At 40.9% G+C, this 21454-nt stretch overlaps 1 protein-coding gene across 1 annotated transcript in view; it reads left to right on the forward strand.

Annotated features, from left to right (window-relative positions):
- Nucleotides 1-21454, forward strand: part of PPP1R1A (protein phosphatase 1 regulatory inhibitor subunit 1A) — a 337467-nt gene that overhangs the window by 275651 nt on the left and 40362 nt on the right. The window contains exons 3-4 of the mRNA XM_077483772.1: nt 1425-1462; nt 4671-4734. Of these exons, the coding sequence (XP_077339898.1) occupies nt 1425-1462; nt 4671-4734 (102 nt within the window). The remainder of the gene's footprint in view (nt 1-1424; nt 1463-4670; nt 4735-21454) is intronic.

Here is a 21454-nt window from a genome sequence, read left to right on the forward strand (position 1 = left end):
CTCCAAACCAAAACTATGCACAACTTGGGGAATTTAGCTATTCTAAGATGGAGCATTAGTTGAAGTCCATTGCTGGGAGCAGATGGAAGACTTCTGATTTAGCATTGTAGAAGAGTAAAGAAGCTTGAGCAAGTCAGTAAGCAGGTAGACAGATATCTTCAGATCACTAGCCAGTGTTCTCTTTAGCTGGGTTCCTAGCTGACTAGGGGACAGCAAAGGGGGGTTAACAGCACTAGTCCCTGAGATACCACAGAGCCTCTCTTAGTGATACCAGACAGATCATCAGCAAATTTCCCCCTCAGACAGCTTAGAAGAACCACTCTTCTATTCCAGTTTCAGGCCCTCAGGTCGCCCACCTGAGATGGCATGGCAGCTAGTGCTGCTTCCACCCTGACTGGTGCAATCCACTATGGGAAGGACCCAGAGCCCCTTGTTCCCTGAATATACATGCCAGCCCCAGCATTCTCAGGGGCACCCTCCCCTGTAGTTGGCCAGTGCTGCATACATATGCATGCTGCCCATTTGCCTAGCTCCAGCCTATGTTCTGGAAAGCTCTGTTAGTTTCCAGAATGCAGGAGCAGCCCATGCAAACTTAACAGCACCAAAACATCATAAGCAGTCCTGACTAGTAATTTGCAGCACTCGGTTAGGCAGAATGCTAAAGATAACTTTGCCTCTAGCTCCCCCATTAGGCGGAGGAACAAATTACACTAACCTAACCATTTACATCGTAGCATCCATACTAGCGGGGTGCTACATATACATAAAGATATCCAAAACATGAAAATGTGCTTTTTTGGCAATGATCACTCTTATGCCGTGTGCACACGGCTGGACTTTTCGACAGCAAAGGTCAGACGGAATTCGATCGTGTGTGGGCTTCATCGGACCTTTGCTGTGGAAAAATCAGATGGACTTTAGATTTAGAACATGTTTCAAATTTTTCCAACGGACTCGAGTCCGGTTGAAAAATCTGTTTGTCTGTATGCTAGTCCGATGGACGAAAACCGACGCTAGGGCAGCTATTGGCTATGAACTTCCTTCTTTTAGTGTGGTTGTACAGTATCCCATTCAAATCTGTCAGACTTTGGTGTGCTTGTGTGTGGCCAAGTCCGTTCCTTTGGAAAGTCTGTCAGAACTCCGCCGAAAGTCCATCAGGAAGACCTTCGGTCATAGTCTGACGGAAAGTCCGGCCGTGTGTACGCGGCATTAGAGGATCTCTCTTCATTTTGCCTCTACATCTACTACTCAGTGTGTTTAGGGAAATATAGCCTACCGCAGTAAACTGACACAATCATTTGCTCTCTAATTATGAAAAAAATATTAACACCAACAATGTCAGATTTTAAATACAACTATTTTAATGTGCATATTAACATATAGAAGATATATTTTAATGACCCTTTTATTTATTTCACCAACAGAAATCGATGAAGAACAGAGCCCAAAGCCTTTACAAAAGGTATGATTATTAGTGAACAATAGTGTTAAGGATAAAAAAGGCAAGAAATAAAATGATATTTACAGTAAGTCACTAAGGGTCATTCTAACATTAATTAGCCTTATGAGAAATGACTTGGGGTACTTTTACTCCCTTTGCACTGCAAAAATCCTGCAAGCAGCATTTCCTAAAGTCACTCACTATCTTCCATGCAGCGGCCTAGCTATGTATCTAAGGGCCCAAGGTAATTTTTAAAAATCCAAAGTCATTGGGGGTTATTTACTAAAGGAAAATCCACTTTGCACTGCAAGCGCACTTGAAAGTGCAGTCGCTCTAAATCTAAGGGATAGATCCGAAATGAGTGGAACCTCTGCTGATTTTATCATCCAATTATGTGCAAGCTAAAATGCTGTTTTTTATTTTTGTTGCATGCCCCTTTCGGATCTACAGCGACTGCACTTCCAAGTACACTTTCAGTGCAAAGTGGATTTTCCTTTAGTAAATAACCCCCACTGCAGATCCGAGGGGGACATGCAAGAAAAATAAAAAGCAGAATTTTAGCTTGCACATGATTGGATGATAAAATCAACAGGGTTTCCACTCATTTCAGATCTGCCCCTTAGATTTAGGGTGACTGCACTTCCAAATGCACTTTCAGTGCACTTTCAAGTACACTTGCAGTGCAAAGTGGATTTGTCTTTCGTAAATAACCTCCATTGATTGCTGACCATATTCCTCCACTAAACACGACAACAAACTTCAGGGTCAGCTGCTGCTACAGTATTATCACTCTTACATTAAAAATACACGTCACATGGACCTGTCCATTATGGTGCTTTGCCTCAAACATGACTGATAGGACAAAATTAAGCAAAATGCTTGTTTACCAATCTAAGTCACGACTGTATGCTCTAAGGATTTATTCCCCAAGCCTGGTCACATGACATTACGTGGAATAAAATTGCTGCATGCTATATTACTGTGTGAAACAATATATCACAGCCTGTAGAAAAACCCACAGCCTGCACCTTAGAGAATAACAGTGCATAGAATGATTTGTATTCTGTGCAGGATAAAATGACAGTTTACTGATTTACCTGCTTCTGAGATTTAGAATTTAACACCAGGGAAGTACCCAGGAGAATTACTCTTCTGCAAGCTGAAAAATAGTATTATCCTAATATATCAGCATAATAGCTTATGAATTTCCAATAGCTTCCCCTTACTGGTCAAGAAATGAGATGTCAGAATATAATTAACATGTTTCAAACACCTTTGACTTTCCAAGTAGATAAATTGGAGGATTTTCAGGAGCCTGTACCAATGAGTGCTGGTTCCATTATTGAACCTGTCTGTAAAGGATTGCCTGGATTGTTGACAAAGGCAAAGCTGATTGATCATACTAAGAAGTAGGGATGCACCGATAGCAGTTTTTTCAAAATTAGTACCAATACTTTTTCGCAAGTACTCGCCAGTACCAATTGCCGATAACCTATTTTTATTTTATGGAGCTGGTTCACATGTGCAGACCTGCTGCAGTGCAATTTTAAAAAGAGTTAGGTACAATTTTCAGTTTGGTTTAGGTGTGATTTCCAGTGTCAGACACATTCAAAATTCCCACCTGAACTGTACCCGAACCACTGAACAAAATCACACCGGACATTTAAATTTAGATTTAGAAATCCCACTGAAACTGGCATCGCACATATGTGAACCTAGTCTTACAGTTGGCTGACTGGGAGGTATCGGTTTTAATATCAGAGCATTTGCACGAGTACACATACTCATGCAAATGCTTAGTATTGGCACTGATACTGGTATCGGTGCAACATTAAGTGATGTGTGATTGGATGCTAGGCTATGCTGTACTTTGCACATCATCACTTGATTTTCCATATTATAAAGGTCCATTGGATAGGTTTAATCAACAATTACTTATAATGTACAATTAAATCTTTAATATATTGTTAATTAAAATCAAGGGATATATAATTATCTCTATAGTGCTTTTTGTGCCTAATGTATTTGTGCCATCCTGGAAACTGACCTTTACATTAATTACATTTCAAATACTTAGCCAGAATATTTTTTCTTGTTTGGAATCTATCAGCACATTATTTTTGTGAGTGACAGACTTTCCAATATGATCAAATATGGAAGTCATTGTTATTGAATAAACTCATCAGTCCATTTATAAATGATATTATTCATTTTAAGCCTGCTAGTTTGGCTCATTTGGCTATTTCTCTAGTGCAAGAATATTACAAATTGAATACTAATAATAATACCAATATTGACCGTTGGTCTTGGTACTGTAGTTGAGTGAAGCTGGTCACTGGAGCAGAGATCTTGTTCTTATCTTATGTATTTTTCTTCCCTGCAATTGGAGGCTGATTTAAATCATATGCATCTTCCTAAAGCCAAGATATGAGTTTTAAAAAGGACTGTTCCTTTAAATATGATTCACATATAATTTCTAAGAAGCCTGTAAGGTAATTTTCTGCCCATTTTCTTGCAACCCTGTTTAACTACTTCCCATGCTGCCTGTCTTTTCCAAGGTCTGACCATTTTGACTGTGCATGGGTTTCTTCTAGTTAGGAAGAATGAACACACTTGGCACGGTACAAGCTATTGACATCTTAGTTGATAAATCTAAAAGACTGAGATCAGTATCACTTTTTTTTAAATTCATTAATTAGCAGGCTGTGGCAGATGTGTTTATGCTGCCTCCCCAGTAGCTTGATGAGATGCTGAAGATCTGTACAGGAGACAGATGAGGGAGGGACAATGCTGCTGCCTACCAGAAACTGGATGTTGCACGTCTAGGTATTTTTTCTTAGGCTAAGATCAATGATAATTTGTTTTAAGTGATGGCCATACATTACTAGCATCCAACTTTGACAACCCACCCTTTGACTTGCTGACTTTGCTGTGTATTTGTTTTGGTAATTTTACATTTTACATACTTATATAATGTATACATGTATATAATGCAGTATATATATGTGTGGTAATACTAGTTTACCAGTGATGAAAACTGCATTGTAACAGATTTGTAAACAGAAATCTAAAGAATAAATATTTGATACTAGGTCATTATTAGAATGTAGTCTTTTGGTGGAGAGGAATGACATCTATGTATGCTATGTGTTTATTCTATATTCTGTTTTGGGCTGCCACGGTCAAAGTGAAATGTGACAGTAAGAATACATCCTGTCTCTTCTTACAGAACACATTATCAATGTCCCCACATCAGAGGAAAAAAGTGTCACGTACAACACCTACAATGAAAGGTACTAAATCATTTTCTGCATGATATTCTAATTTTAGGTTAATTTTTTTTTTTATCTTGGTCATTTCATATCATCATGATTATATGTAAATCACAAGTGTTTCTAATGGTCAAATTTACTCAAAAAAGGAAACAATATTTGGCCAAAAAACACATCTGAATTCTGGAAGAAAACAAAACTTGCTTTATCCTAAATACATTTTCTAATTATCCTGTAAAGTCATCTAATCCATTTGGAATCTTATTAAAAAAACAGATTTTTCATGATCAGCCTCAATTTTATTGATGCCGAGGCCAATTTTTATAATCGTTAGTTATGGTAAAGTAATACTAAACTCAGGAGCCTGCATTCACTATATCTGGTCTCCCACAGTACACAGAAAATGAAAATGCAATCATTTAAAGAGGTTGTAAACCCTTGTGTTTTTTCACCTTAAAGCATCCTAAGTACCTGGCAGTGACTGGCCCCCCAGCCCCCCTGTTTTACTTACCTGAGCCCTAGAATTTCCCATGGCGGAGACACACTGTCCCTCTGCCTATGGTTCTCGGCTGTTGAATGGATAGATTGATAGCAGCGCAGCAATTGGCTTCCGATGCTGTCAATCAAATCCAATTACGTGGGCATGGGGGGCGGGACAAGTCCTACAGTCCTACGAATGATGGACTCGGGAGCGCCTGCAAGGTAACCCCCTGGGAGAGCGCTTCTCCTAGGGGGTTATCTGATTAGAGTAGGAGTCAAGAGAGCCACCAAGGGACCCCAGAAGTCGAGGCTCAGAGCCACTCTGTGCAAAATGAACTGCACAGTGAAGGTAAGTATGATTTGTTTGTTATCTTAAAAAAAATGAAAAATTGAAGCTTTACAATCACTTTAAGTAAATATCAACTGCTAAATACCTTTTCTCGTCAGCTGTATATAGCAGTCTTGTGACTTATATCAGTCCCTGGTTAAAGCTTGTAGGAGGAGTTTTCATACTGCACTAGCTGTCCTATCAGGATGCAGAACCCCTGACCCTCTGTCTGGACAGTGCTGATCACTGCACTGTGTAGCAATACACACCAAACTGAGCATGTGCAGCCTTACTCCAAAGGCTCTATCTTATCTGGACATGTTTTTGAGTCAGTGGAAGATGAAGAGGATCTGTGCATACAAGATGAAGCAGCCTTTTTACACACTGCAGAGGATTAACCCCTTCTGCAGTGAGTATAACATGCATGCTTTACTGCATATACGGACTGATTTTAAAGTTGTAGGTTTAATAACACTTTAACTGTATTACTTAGTAGCTGTATGGCAGAAAAAGACGTGGTTGATGTAACTGGGACTACTACCAGCAAAAGAGAATGACCTGTAAAATCTGTATGTAGTTGGGACTTGGTGACTACCTATGAATGGACCACAACCTTGGTTTGAACATGGTGTGTGGATTGCAGTGGAACACAGGTCTTTACCCATTTGTCAACCGTTGCATTTTCTTGTATGTGTATAATACCTTTATTTGTCCAGATTTCAGCTATTGACATTGATAGAGCATCCAATTTAGGACTCTGTAGGAACTATGGTATAAGATTTATTTTCCATAATAATAATGTATTTGGCAGTCCAACAAAGTTTGCATGGTGATACTACTTGGGACATTCTTTTGCAATAGTCCCAACAATGGTTTAGTCAGTAATAATAGCACTAAAGAGGTTGTAAACCTCTGTGGAAGTTGTACCTATAGGTAAGCCTAGAATAAGGCTTACCTATAGGTGCTCTAAATATCTCCTAAATGTGTGCCATTTAGGAGACACTCACTGTGTTTTTTGTGCTGATGATGTCATCAGCACATGCGCTGTGAAGAAACGCCCCCCCCCCCCCTGCCATTTCTTTATGAGAGAGTGCCATCACTGGCAGCTCCTGCATGCATGTGACGTCACGAGGCTCTGGCTCTGTCACAGAGCCGGAGTTCACAGCCCTGGAAAGAAGAGGGACGAACATGGATGCCGCCTGCAGTGGGGAAGGCACGGGCTTCGTTTGCAGGTAAGTGTCACATTATGCGCTAGTATGCGATGCATACTAGCACATTATGCTTTTACTTTTCAGGGGCAAAGGAAGGAAGTAAACCCATCAGGTTTTACTTCCTCTTTAAGCCATATCCTAACAACCAGGTCCTCTTTGTTGATTTGAGCATATTTTGTGTTGTACTCCCAAACCGAGAAGCTTTAAACACTTCTGCACTAACCTCCTGCCAGGTTACATTTTAACAGTTCAAAAAGGCTAAGTAAGAGTGACTTGACTTTCAGGAAAGAATGATGCAAGTTAAAGCAGAACTAAACCCTCCTTTTCTTTGCAACCAAGGAAGCTGCCATTTAGCTTCTGTTTGATCTGGTGATGCCATGGTGCTGCACATATGATCAGTTATGACACCAGCCATTTGATGATTTGACAGTTTCAGTGTATTTAGTTCTGCTTTAAGAAGTAGTGTGGATGCTTGCAGATCTTGGTTATTATTGAAAGTAGATTTCAGTTTTGAATCCATTTAATGTGTTTCATCATCAACTTTATACTCTAGGAACTCAGCATTGGGGGCCCTAAAAAGTGGAGTTTAACAATTTAAATCTTAACTGAATAACATTTTGTTTGCTAAAGCGCTGTGTATCATCATTATCTGCAACTTTTTAAATAATATTTTTCACCTTTTTTTCCGTCCTTTTGCATCTCAGTGCTGCTGGTCTTCTCCAGCCTCCTTGCAACCCCTTCCTAATTAAATGCATGTGCTCCAGCAATGGCTGCACGTCATTTCTCAGGGCAGTTTTCATGATGGTGACAACAGTGGACAATGCTTAATGTGTGTTTAAATAGCCACTTGAGTTTCTTTCAATGCCCACGTGACAGGTTAAAACTTAGAAGCACATCTAATGCCGCATACACACAACCGGACTTTCCGAAAGAAAAGGTCAGACGGAATCATTTCATCAGATATTCCGATCGTGTGTGGGCTTCATCTGACTATTTTTTTTTTCAAAAATTCTAACGGACCTAGAAATAGAACATGTTTAAAATCTTTCCGACGGAATCAATTACTATCGCGAAAACCATTCGCCTGTATGCTATTCCGACAGACCAAAAACGACGCAAGGGCAGCTATTGGCTACTGGCAACTTTGGTGTAATCGTGTGTAGGCAAGTCCATTTCAGCGGAATTCCATCGGAACTCCGTCGGAACTACATCGGAAAGACCTTCAAAGTTTATTCTGTCAGAAAGTCCAGTCATGTGTACACAGCATAAGAGAGGGACAGAGTATTGTCACCTTAAAAAGTGCCTGAATAAAGACTTTCATGATGGAATCACTAGATATTATTTTAATGAAAGTTGTTGATTTCATTTTTAATATGTAAAAACTTTGTATGCAACTTTAGTAATTATTTTTACATATACCATATAAAGCCCAGCTTCAGCTTATCTTTGCAGAAGTTTTCTGAGCCATTCAGGTAATGTTTCTGTAGATTCTGTTCCAAATATAGTGGTGTCAAAATACAGCACTAAAACTGGAAGACCTGAAAGAATATAATCCATCAGTCTTTGGAACAATCCTGGTGCAAGTGGGTAGATTTGAATGCCCCATGTGAGTTATTACTGTTATGCCCCTTACACACGATCGGATTTTCCGACAACAAAACCGTGGATTTTTATTCGAAGGATGTTGGCTCCAACTTGTCTTGCATACACACGGTCACACACATGTTGGCCAACAATTACGAACGTAGTGATGTACAAGAAGTATGTGATATCTCCATTACGAACGCTAGTTTTACAAGACCAAGTGATTCCCGGCTCGTACTTGATTCCAAGCAAGTGTGGACTTTTGTCTGGCGGACTTGTGTACACACGATCGGAAAGTCCGACAACAAACATTTGTTGGCGGAAAGTTTGAGAACCTGATAGCCAACATTTCGACAACAAATGTTCGATGGATAATACACACGGTCAGACTTTAAGCCAACAAGCTCACATCCAACATTTGTTGTCTGAAAATCCGATCATGTGTATGGGGCATAAGTGTTAGTACACCCTCAGCAGTATTATCTGCACATAGCCAATAATGATATGTTTGTGTGAAAATCAGTTAAGCAAATATTTCTCCTTTGAATTGAATTACCACACCTGGTAAAATAGGTGTATTAGCAGAAATGTGTGAACTCTTTGCATTTGCAGGTGTGTGCAGGGGTTATGATTACATTTTTAAAATATATTTTATTATAATTTTATTTTATTTATTTATTTTTTATTTAAATTTATTCACAAGGGGTTATCAAACGCTCATGTGATAGCATTGGGCAGGTGACGGGCACTCTTTATGAAGACATTCTATTAGACCCAATGGGTTGATTTACTAAAGGCAAATCAATTTTGCACTACAAGTGCACTAGGAAGTGCAGTCGCTTTAGAACCGAGGGGAAGATCCGAAATCAGGGGAAGCCCTGCTGATTTTATCATCCAATCATGTACAAGCAAAAATTCAGCTTTTTATTTTCCTTTCATGTCCCCCTCAGATCTACAGCAACTGCATTTCCAAGTGCACTTGCAGTGCACTTGTAGTGCAAAGTGGATTTGCCTTTAGTAAATAAACCCCAATGTCTCCCTGCCCTCCAAAGCATCTACTCAGCAGAGCTTTCTTTGGTTAGATGCTTCCCTGGCTGTATCAGCCAGAGAATAATAGCTCTGAGTTGTAATGGTTGTGAGCATTGGGCCCATGAAAAGATGCATGTGGCATGCATTTTTTCATGTCTCAGCTCATCTCAGCCATGTTGTCATGTAAAGGGCATAAGCACAGTGACCTTTTCCTCTCTCCCCCTCCCTCCTCCTTACAGTGCATACAATTCACAACCCTTAAGTAAACCTCCCTATCATTTTCAGCCAAGGAAGCTGCCATCTTTACCTCTGTTTAATCTTCAACTGCTATGGTACTGCACATGTGATTCGTTATAACACCAGCCATTGGATGGTTTGAAGCATGGCAGACATCTCTTATCAATCTCTCAATACACATCTCAGGGCCCATAAAACTGTCAGCTTGCCTGCTTGAGTGAGGAGAGAGTTAAAAGACATTGGGTCATAAATACCTTAGTTGGACTCCAAACAATACACAAATCTGTCTCTTGGTAGAATCCATCATCCCAGTATATTCCATAACTTCTAAAATCCTGACAGCACAGCCAGGATATAGACATATTTTCTTCCCTCAGTTAATTTGTAGCATTTTGAGTTCAAACATTGTTAACCTAGGAGTACCGGGAGCAAAGCTGGCCCAATTCCTCCCCTAGGCAAACTGGGCATGCGAGACCTAACATATTTGTAGCCATTTTGAAGCTAATTTCATGCTGGACAACATGCATGTTAGCCGACTGTAAACAATAGGTATTCAGAGATATGAATACCTATAGAAAACTGTGTCTGGGACCTGGTCATAAATGTGATGACATCCCAGCAACCCTCAGATGCTTATGATTTGCTCTCACGGCAATGATTTGAGGTCACACAACATTCCTAAGCTCTCCTTCACTGATCTAAGGAATGCGGAGGGAGGGGCTGAGTGTACCTGAACTTTAAAGATGAAGATTTGCTATATTATAGGGGTCATACAGAAATGTTACTTTGCCTAAGCAATACCCTGAAAAATGAACATTTTGTCTTGCATTCTGATGAAAAATAGTAGTCACTCTGTCTGCTACTTTCATTAGATTTGGAGTGAATTTAAATGTCAGCTGCTCAATGTGCTCCTTGCTGGAGAGGAAGCTGTACCTGAGGACCCGCAGTGAAAGCATATTGCTGCTTCTTTTTCATTTATTCTGTGCTTCCTTCACCTCTTCTGATCATTACTTCCACCAGTCATCAGATCGCTAGTCATTGGGGGCATGAAAAAGTCTCTACCAAGATGGCTGCCTCACAGAGGCATAGTGCAGAACCAGGGCCAGGACAAGAGGGTGGGGGGGGGGGGAGTCAGAGGGATACGTGCTCTGGGCGGAGTGTTTCAGTGTGTGGTGGGGCACCGCAAACACAGGGCATGTATCTCACACATCCTAGAAAACCCCTGCGTTCCATTGCTGTGAGCACTGCTTACAAGCTTATTCACTGGTTGCTGGTGCAGAGCTTCACCCAGCGGCTGGCCAGCAGTTCACTCATCATTGCCGCCTCCCCAGGCCAGCACCGCCCACAGCCTTGTGGATTCTTACAGCCAGTAGGTCCTTCCCTGAGGCTCTGGTAAAGAAAGGAGGGCACAGAGGGGATCACAGCGGGGGAAAGGGGGGTGTTGATGTTGAAATGCAGAAGTTAGCAAAGAGAGTGGGGTGCAAAGGTGAACGAAGAGGGGGCTTTGAGGTGTGGATGACCGCAGGGGGGATTTGGGGTGCAGAGGTGAGCACAAGGGGTTTTGGAGTGCAAAGGTCAGCAGGGTGGAATTGTTTTTTTTTTAGGATAGCAGAGAGAGTAGGGTACAGAGAGGAGAAAAGGAAAAGAAAGCTGCCTCTAAGTGCAGTATGCAAAATTTAATAAAGTGCACAAAGGGTTAAAAGCACTTGCAAGATTGTTGAGTGTTAAAAGACATGATAAAATCAGGAGTCCTCATCTGTGGCATGTGTCCATTCTCAGAATGGTAGTAGAGAGCAGTGTAAAGCCATCCAACAGCTGTAAAGCGTTCTCGTATGTGTTGAAGAGAGGAGGCAGCAGGGAAGCCTGTATTTACTGTGGGATACACAAAGCTGATGGTGTCAGTGGAGAGAAGGGGTCGGTAACGCGTTTCGTAGCCTGTGTGGCTCCTTTGTCAGACATGGTCAGCCTCATGTATCCCACAGTGTGGTGCAAAGGTGAGTGTAGAGGTAAGTAGGTAGGTAGATTTGGGGTGCAGAGATAATCAGATGGGGGGGTTGGGGAACAGAGGGGGAGAGGTTTGGGGTGTAGAGTTTAGTGCAGAAGGGGGTTTGGGTGTAAGGGTGAGCCGAAAGGGGGGTGGGGCTTGAAGAACTGAAATTAGTAGAGAGGGAGGCATTGTAATGCAGAGGTTAGCAGGAATAGGGAAGTTTGGGGGGCAGATATTGGGGAGGGGGCTTTGGCATTCAGCTGTGAACAGACAGGGCAGTGCAAATGTGAGTAAAGAGGGGACGTTTCTGGGCAGAGAGATGCAGAAGTACTCAGAGAAAGGAGGAGCATTTTTTCTTGTGGGGATAGTTTTTTGAGATCTGCTTGAGGAGGGTTATTTTTGGATGGTTTACTGTGCAAGGTTTTCGTTTTTGTTGAGTAGAGGGTTTGCTTGAATATGGCATTTTTGTTTAGGGGAGGTAAAGGAAATATTTTTGCTGGGTGAGAATTTTTGACTGAATGGCTGCACTCTGTACTCTGTAAATAGTGGAAGTGCAGCTGGGTGCTGGGTGACCTTACCCCCCCTCTACTGTGCAGAAGAAAGCATGGTAGGTGAGTAAGGATGAGCTCCGGCCTGTTTGCATATTCCATGTGCAGAGCCCGCCAGGAAGTTGGCGCAGTGATGTGATAATCATAGGCAGTGAGACATTGCCCCGATGCGTGGCTGCAGAGATCGGGCAATGTCTCATTGCCTGTGATTAGCGCAGCGCTGCGCCGACTTCCCGGTGGGTTCTGCACATGGAGTATGCAAACACGCCGGAGCTCATCCCTGTAGGTGAGTAATAGGGGAAAAGATAAACTGCAGGCAAACCACAGACAATACTGGGGGTGACTACTGATTTGCATTCTGCTTCCACAATTCCAGTTCTAATTAAGCTTCTCATATATCAGCTGTCACTTTCTGAATGATCAGCAGTAACAAAGGCATACATGTGCATCATGCATCCTCTGGAAAGTCTGAAATTTTGTTATAAAACCCGCACTGTCAAAAATATCCAGTAAGCAGACAGCATCTTTTTTTTTGGAATAGAAAATGATTGTGAATGTCTGTCTCCGGGGAGGCTAACCAGTCAAGCATTCCTTTCTCAATATGGTAAAATAAGTCTGAATTTAAGTGCCCGCAAAAGTACATGAGGCTTGGAGCAATTTTGTAATTTCTATATTTACATTTCATTGTGCTGGTCCATTCGAGTCCCCCTTTTTGCAAGACAAAAAGCAATCTCAAATGTATGAAAGCTGAAAAGAAAAAAGTTTCCAGGTACTGAGTCACAGCCTCTCTCCACCGCTCAGCTGAGCATTAGAAAAATGAAGGCTTAGAAAACGGATGATAGATGTGACTGCTAGTAGACATAGTAGAAGCAGAACAATACCCGGGTACATCATTCTCCCTGATGCTTAATGTTAATATTTAATGTGTTGTGGCTTTTGTCATATCAAAATAAAAAGGGAGTTTTAAAGGTATGCTCTTATTTTAGTTCTTTGCTAGCTTCCTTTTTTGAATGTATTTTTCCTAATGTTTATTGTTACTGCTATTTTATGCATTTACTTTGCCAGGTATGGTGCTGTTATGGTGCTTTTCTTACCGAGCCTTTACCGCAGTGATTTGGATTGCATTTTTTGAGTTGTTAGAAATCCAGACCCACAATAAAACAGAAAAGAAATTAAACAGTGCTAGCTATAAATATAAAAAATGTAAAAAAAAAAAAAAAAAAATTTAATTCTTAATACACAAAATGAAATACATATAAATCACAGCTCTTTTATCTTCCAAAGGGTTTACATTGATGTTCATCCAGTCCAGGCATTTACACAGCTTTATCACACAGCACAGCTAAGTGAATAGCACCACTTATAATTAACAAAAATGTATATGTTGCAGCTTACTGGTGCTTTGTGGTGGCCACATTAGTATTTTTTCAGGCCTTCTTTATTTTTACCTGGTAATCTTGCCAGCACCACACTTTATTTAAAAAAAAAAAATCATAATTTGCCAATGAAAGTGCATGTGAATTCATTCTGTGCAAAGGGGGCAGAGAACTGATTGTTATTAAGCTATATCTCATGCTGGTCGATTGTTTTTTATGACTGCAATGCGATGTGTGTTTTTGTGTTGGAGACATGAAAACAAAATTAGTGATGATGGGAAGACTCCCCAACTGTTGTCCAACCAGTCTGGAACGCTTTCAATGTAAATAAAGTTGGCACCCAGGGGAGGATGAATAAAATGTCTCTTTATTTCATCCAAGAAGTACACATGTTCCAAACGGAGCCAACAGTCTGGAAAGCAGCTTCTCACTGGCAGAAACTATGGTGTGGCACTGGAACTCAGAGTCAGCCTGTCTACTCTGCCTTTAGTCCCTAATACTTTCTAATCTGTCATGCAACCGGACCTCCACCCGCTAGAAGTGGCAGTCATATGTCTAAAAAATGTATCAAAAAAAGTTATAGAACCCCCAGACCAGAAGGGACAGGGTATACTAAAATAACAGGAGCTGTATATTAACTATATTGCAATCAACAGGTTCATTATCTACTAACATACTGGAAGAAGACCACTACACGCATAGTAGCACAGACTTAGCTATCTGGCATTGTACATGTGCAGTAATAACAATAGGAGAAAAATGTCTGTCACAAGGATTTAGATACACACTTAAGAAGCTGTGGACATCTGCTGTGTAACTAATCGAACAAAGGAATACTTTGCAAGTAGTCTCTGCTTCTGGTCTGGGTGAAAATACAACAGCAGTAGTATCTCTGTGTGTATAAAACCATGTGGCTCAGCTCTGTGTGTGTCTCTCTCTCTCTCCGATTTCTCATTCTGGGGTTTCCAATCCAGACCTGCAGAGAGAGGAAGTGATGTAAATAAACAAGTCTGTGAACATCAAGCAGAACAACCACTTACAGACAGTAGAGGGCAGTAGATCCCTACACAGAAATAATAACCAAGTCTCTGGTATTTCATAATGTCTTTATTTAGGAACTGACTGCATTTAAGTTTTGGAGTAGTGTTTAAAAAAGAAGTAGATTTGAGTGATCAAACACAGCTGATCACTCAGTTCTCCCCTCCTCTCTGAGCAGAGAGCCAGGACATTCAGACTCCAGCTCTTTGCTCTGCCCCTCCTGCACTCAATGGAGCGATGAGCTGTGGAGATGGTGGGAGGGGTTGGCTCAGGCTCTTTGTGTATCGCTGAGAGGCTGAGCCAGGTGCCAGTCCAGGTTTCTGTGCGGACCATATAGTCAGGATCTTTTCAGAGCCTGGACTGGCTCTCTGACCTCAATCAACAGTGTGCTTTTGCCCGCTGTTTGCTGAAAATGGCTCACAGGAGTACAGAATGAACTGCACTCCTGTGATCCATAGGAGAAGCACAGTTAAAAAAGATTTGGCTATGCTTCTGCTTTAAAATTCATCATGTCTTTGAAATATGTAATTTTATATACTGAGAATTGCAGCTGTAATATTTATCATAACTGTAATGGAAGAGTTACTGTCTGGTGATCCACAGTCATCTACATCCGGCAAGCACCAGCTGGCGCGGCACGCTACACCAACCTGCCACTCTGTGTCCTGGCACCTCCTATCATCACTACCAGGGGTGTTACACAAGAGATGCAAGAGAAACCCCCTCTCCAGCTAAAACTCTACTAGGTATGCCACAGTCCCGAGTCAGGGTTTGGAGCTTAAAGACTTTAAAACAATTCGGGTGGTAAGAAGTCTCACACACACACCTAATTTGAAAGTGCCCACTACCACTGAGCTAAGCATCCCCCAATATCACAATACATATAAAGTAAGTCCTCTACATACGAACATTCAGCTCGCAAACTTTCAAAAATATTAATATTTGTTTGCATGTCCAATACTGTAAAGCTGGGCAGACACACTGAGTTTTTTTTTTGTTCAACCCAGTGGGCTGAACGAAAAAAACAAACAAAAAACTGACAGATCTCCGTACCAACACAAGCAATGTTGGTGCAGCAATTTTCCATGCTTTGGCTTTGTGTTCTGACAGGGGGCCAGAACACACTAATCAGTGCTCTCAGCCTTTGTCTGCGAGCGCTGATCTTTGCTGGACTTCCGAACAAGTTGAGCTCCCGGAACAGAATTTATTCATAAATAGGGTATTTACTGTACATAGTTTATGACTAGTGATGAGTGAATCAGGCAAAGTTGATGAACCCAGTTGATTCATAGTGTTTCACCTCATTGAAACCATGTTATTTTTTCTGCCCCTTTTTATGGCTAATTTGCAAGATTGTGTTAATATAAAAGAGTGCTAGTAGCTGGGCACTGCCATAGGGGTTATGTACCCATACAAAAATCTACAATTAAATTGTACCACTGGGAGGGGTCGTTTTAATGCAGCCTAAATGAGTACATTAAAAATACACACATCCTTTTATTAACACGCTTTGGGGATGCCTTAAACGTAGAAGTTGTTTAGCAGTATGAGACACTCCTTTAAAAGTGACATTGTTTAAAAACAGTGGTCGGGGATCTGTCACTTAACACCTCTAAATGACAGATACTTCTCCGGGTTCTGCTGCTAAATAAACCAGGGCATCTGTCAATTAGCAGCTGTAGCACTAATGATGCTAAATGACAGATTCTCACTTCTGTTTGTAAAGAAAAAGACTGGAGATCCTGGGTGACATCTTTGACTCAATATGGACATGAGTGAAGATTGGGTCCATGGTTACATAGTTTATCAGGTTGAAAAAAAAAACACACGTACATCCAGTTCAACCACAAAAAAAATAAAATCATATCATACAATCCCATATACCCACAGTTGATCCAGAGGAAGGCGAGAAACCCCAGCAGAGCATGATCCAATTTGCTAAAGTAGGGGAAAAAATTCCTTCCTGATCCCCCGAGAGGCATTACCTATAAATGTTGATACCCAGTTATAGTATGTACATTTAGGAAATAATATAGCCCTTTCTTAAAGCAATCTACTGAGAACCACCTCTGCAGGGAGTCTATTCCACATTTTCACAGCTCTTACTGTGAAGAAACCTTTCCGTATTTGGAGATGAAATCTCTTCTCCTCTAGACGTAAAGAGTGCCCCCATTGTCCCCTTTGTTGACTGTAAAGTGAATAACTCAACACCAAGTTCCCTATATGGACCCCTTATATATTTGTACATGTTGATTATATCTCCCCTTAATCTCCTCTTATCAAGAGAGAATAAATTCAGTTCCTCTAATCTTTCCTCATAGCTGAGTTCCTCCATGCCTCTTATCAGTTTGGTTGCCCTTCTCTGCACTTTATCCAGTTCCCCGATATCCTTTTTGGGAACTGGTGCCCAAAACTGAACTGCATATTCCAGATGAGGTCTTACTAATGATTTGAACAGGGGCAAAATGATCTCTCTCTCTGGAGTCCATACCTCTCTTAATACAAGAAATGACTATAGGAAGGGTCCATGATGTCACCCATCAAAGTTGGCCAGGGATCTGTTATTTGTTATGGAAGTAGCATCATCATTTTGGCAGGTCAATGTGATTGACATGGATCTATATACCTGGACAACATGATTGACGTTGGATTAACATAGTGGGACATCATTGTTTGTTTATTTTTTCTTTTGTTTTAAATCTAATAAAGGAAATTTTTCAGGTGTAGGTATTTTTATTTTACATTTATTTTTAAAGAATGGCAAGGGCTACTATGTACCCGTAGTCTTTCACCTGCAAGAGGCATATATCTGGGGGAAAGGTACCCTCCTACTCTTGGAGGCATGTGGACTGGTTCAGGAAGGATTGTGGAGATAAAGTTCTCATCCCCAAATCCTGTCCCCTAAAAGGGAGGTCTGTGTGTGTGTGTGTGTGTGGGGAGGGTACTTTAGAATAATAGTACCAATTGTTTTCGTTTCAAATATTTTTATTGAAAAGTCAAGTAAGTCACATAGGGATAAGCAGAACAGTTTACATTGGTAACAGTAACAGATAATAATCAAATGAGCTGCTACTTAATTTTGCAAAAGCAGATATTCCAGACAAAGCTAAAGCATGCTCACGGACCCTTCGCATAAGTAGGCTGGCGGTCATAAAACATCCAAGAAGGGGGTCAAATAAAAGGAAACTAACGATTTCCAGAGGAGGAAAAACATTTATCAAACATTGCTGTAGTGGCAACTATTACCACGGGTAATGGCATAGAATAGAGTTCCGCTGGATACATTTTACACATATAGAAGAGAGAAAGAAAGGGGAAGAAAGAAAGAAACAAGGAGAGAGGGAAGAGGGAAAATAGGAGTAGAGACACAAAATGGGAAAGGAAGCGAAAAAAAAAAAAAAAGGGGGGGGTATGGTCAGAAGGCCCGGAGGAACCCCAGACCCCAAACTGACGCTTAGTATAGGCTAAGGGGCGATAAGACGAGTATCAAAGTCCTTCGGTAGAAAATGGTCCACCCAAGGTTGCCATGTTCTATTAAATAACGGGATTCTATCCAGCACAACTGCTTCTATCTTAGCATGTATCATCGCCTGTGTGATTCTATGTTTAGTTTCAATTATATTCAGGGATGGTGTCCTCCAGGCTCTCGCAATCGTTTGTTTAGCTGCAGTTGTTACTTGAAGGAAAAGTCGATTTTGGGCTTTATTAAGATCTTGGGGTAAACAGTTCAGCAAGGCTATTGCTGGGTCAGGAGTTATGGGGTATTGCAACAGTCTAGTCAGCAAATGGAAGACCGAGGACCAGAAATTTGTCACGATGGGACAAGTCCACCAAATGTGGAGATGGGTGCCCCGATCTTTACAACCTCTGAAACAATCGGGTGGATAGTTAGGTACAAATTTGGAGATTCTAGAGGGGACCAGATACCACCGCATCAGGACCTTATAATTCGCTTCAGACGCCACAACATTTTGTGAAGAATTTTTGGTATTGGTCCATATGTCGGTCCATGACTCTGCATTAAGGTTAAGTGACAAATCTGTGGCCCATGCGGTAGCATAAGGCGGGAGGTCCTCAGAGATATTGGAGAGGCAAGAATATAGACATGAGATAATGCCCGGGGCATGTGGATCAGAGGAGCATATGGATTCAAATTGGGACATGGAATTGAGATTAGAGTTAAAGTTAATATGTGCTCGGAAAAAGTGTACTATCTGCAGGTAGTGAAAACATTCTCCGGGGGGCAGGTGGGCCTGTGTCTGTAGGTCGGAAAATGTTGCAAGGGATCCTCTCGAGGAAAAGTCACAAACTCTGGTAAGGCGTGCTCGGGACCAGGCCGAGAAAGTGCCCAGCTCCGCGCAGGCCGGATAGAAATTCGGATGACCCATAAACGAGAGCAAGGGGAGATGTGGGGACAGTAGTTTAAAGGGAGTACGTACCTTGTGCCAAATTTTAAGGGAGTGACTCGTAACAGTACCGATTGTTTTAACTCAGTAAATGTTAAATAACCCACAACATGAAAAATAAACCTTTATTCGATAAAAAAATAAACACCAAATGTAAATCCAAAGTCACCCTTGTTAGTTCATGTGAATCACAACTCGCCATCATAACGACCCACTGCCTGACGATATTACCCACCACCACTCCCGTCACAAATGACAGATCCTCGTCAAACAAACATTAGCCAGGAGTTTAAATGGGTGAATTGACCAAATGTACATCCAAAGTTTTTTATGTTAATTCATGTGAATCACAAACCACCATTGCAACAACCCACTGCCTGACAATATTCAACCCACACCACTCCTATCACAAATGACAGATCGTTAGCCAGGAGTTTAAATGGGTGAACTGGCCAAATATGGGCAGTTTATTCACTGAACTGTGAACATGTTGGTTTTGGGTCAAACTCATATTCAATCTGATACTGAAACTCATCTCTACCTATAACATAATATATATATATATATATATATATATATATATATATATATAAATATACAGTATATAAAGCCATTTTCTTCTAGTTGATTAAAAAAGTTGATAATGTGCTTCAGCGTATTAGATCTGTAGATTTACACCACCGCCCACTCAGAAACAAGACATTACTGTGTGTGATGTATTGCAGAGTAGAACATACACAACCGCCCACAGAGAAGCATCAAGTCTGCGTACTTGCGGTGCTCTTCTCACATCGTGGAAAGACGTCAGCTGTTTACACAAGGTATCTTCCTGCAGCAATTGGTTTAATGAGCCATTGCATGTCTAATGTATATCAGTCATCATTTAGACAAAGCTACTTTAAATTACCCTTGTTTATCTACTATGCGATGCTTGGTTGCATGCATTTATCAAGGATGAAAATTGCTTACGTAATCCCATTTTACACAGTTTTTTTTTTTTTAAATATGTGACAATAATCACTGCAGAGGAGAGAAATCTCTGTGAAATAGTTATTATAAAGTGTTGAGTTATTGTTTTAAAGCAGCTATTGGGCAGGTTTTATAACCAAGCGATCCTTGTAGGAGTAGGCGGAGTGTGCGCTGATATATTTATTATGATAGAAGTCGTAGTAGCACACACGATTGTTTCTGATTTTAATGGAAAGTCACAAGTTTTGAGAATTTGTACTTCAGTTTTTTTTTTTTTTACTTTATCCCTCAAAGTGTCTGATACTTTAAAAGCCTTTACAAGTTATCAGCTTAACCATGAACAAGCTGACAAAGGGTCTGGAGGATATTAGTTATGAGGAAAGGTTGCGAGCACTGAACTTATTCTCTCTGGAGAAGAGATGCTTGAGAGGGGATATGATTTCAATATACAAATACCATACTGGTGACCCCACAATAGGGATAAAACTTTTTCGCAAAGGAAATTTAACAAGACTCATGGCCACTCATTAAAATTAAAAGAAAAGAGGTTTAACCTTAAACTATGTAGAGGATTCTTTACTGTAAGAGCGGCAAGGATGTGGAATTCCCTTCCACAGGTGGTGGTCTCAGCGGGGGGCATTTATAGTTTTCAAGAAACTATTAGATAAGCACCTGAACAACCACAACATACAGGGATATACAATGTAAAACTGACATATAATCACACACATAGGTTGGACTTGATGGACTTGTGTCTTTTTTCAACTCACCTACTATGTAACAATGGCCCTAAAATTATTGCTTCCATACCAATCTTCACAGCAACACCTCACATGTGTGGCGCTATTCCTGTTTACTTACACATGGGGGACCTGAGCTTACATCCACATGTATGTTTTGGGGGAGGAGAAGTGCTTTTAATTTATTTTTTATATATTTTTGTTTATTTTTTTTAGAATTCATTTTTTAACATTCTTAATTCCTTTTTCATTTAATGGGCTTTTAAAGCTTAAAGTCATTATAAAGGTTTAAGGTTTTTTACCTTCATGCATTTTATGCTTACTTACCTGAGCCCCATCCCAATCCAGCGTGCAAGAGAGGCTCTCTGGGGACTCTCCATCTTCATTGGCTGAAACAGCAGTGAGAGCCATCAGCAGTGAACCAATGAGGAGAGAGAGGGGACGGGACTGAGCCACAGCTCTGTCTGTGAATGGACATGCTGCTTATTCTGGGTGCAGGAGGGAGGTGCCAGGAGCACCAGCAGAGGACCAGAGAAGTGGAGGATCGGGGTCGCTCTGTGCAAAACCATTACACAGAGCAGGTAAGTGTGACATGTGTTTTTTTTTTTTTTAATTGCCTTTATTATCACAATAAAACACAAATTGTTTGCATTAAAATAATAAACATGTTATACTTACCTGTTCTGTGTAATGGTTTTCCCCCGATCCTCCTCTTTTCAGATCCCCCGCCAGCACTCCTGGCTCTCCACTCCACTGCAGTGTGCCACCATAAGAAGCCACTTCCTATGGGGGCACTCATGCATGCTCG

Source organism: Lithobates pipiens, unplaced genomic scaffold, assembly GCF_037356315.1.
Source record: "Lithobates pipiens isolate NorthernLeopardFrog02 unplaced genomic scaffold, aLitPip1_a1.2 Scaffold_16, whole genome shotgun sequence".
Taxonomy (NCBI): Eukaryota; Metazoa; Chordata; class Amphibia; order Anura; family Ranidae; genus Lithobates; species Lithobates pipiens.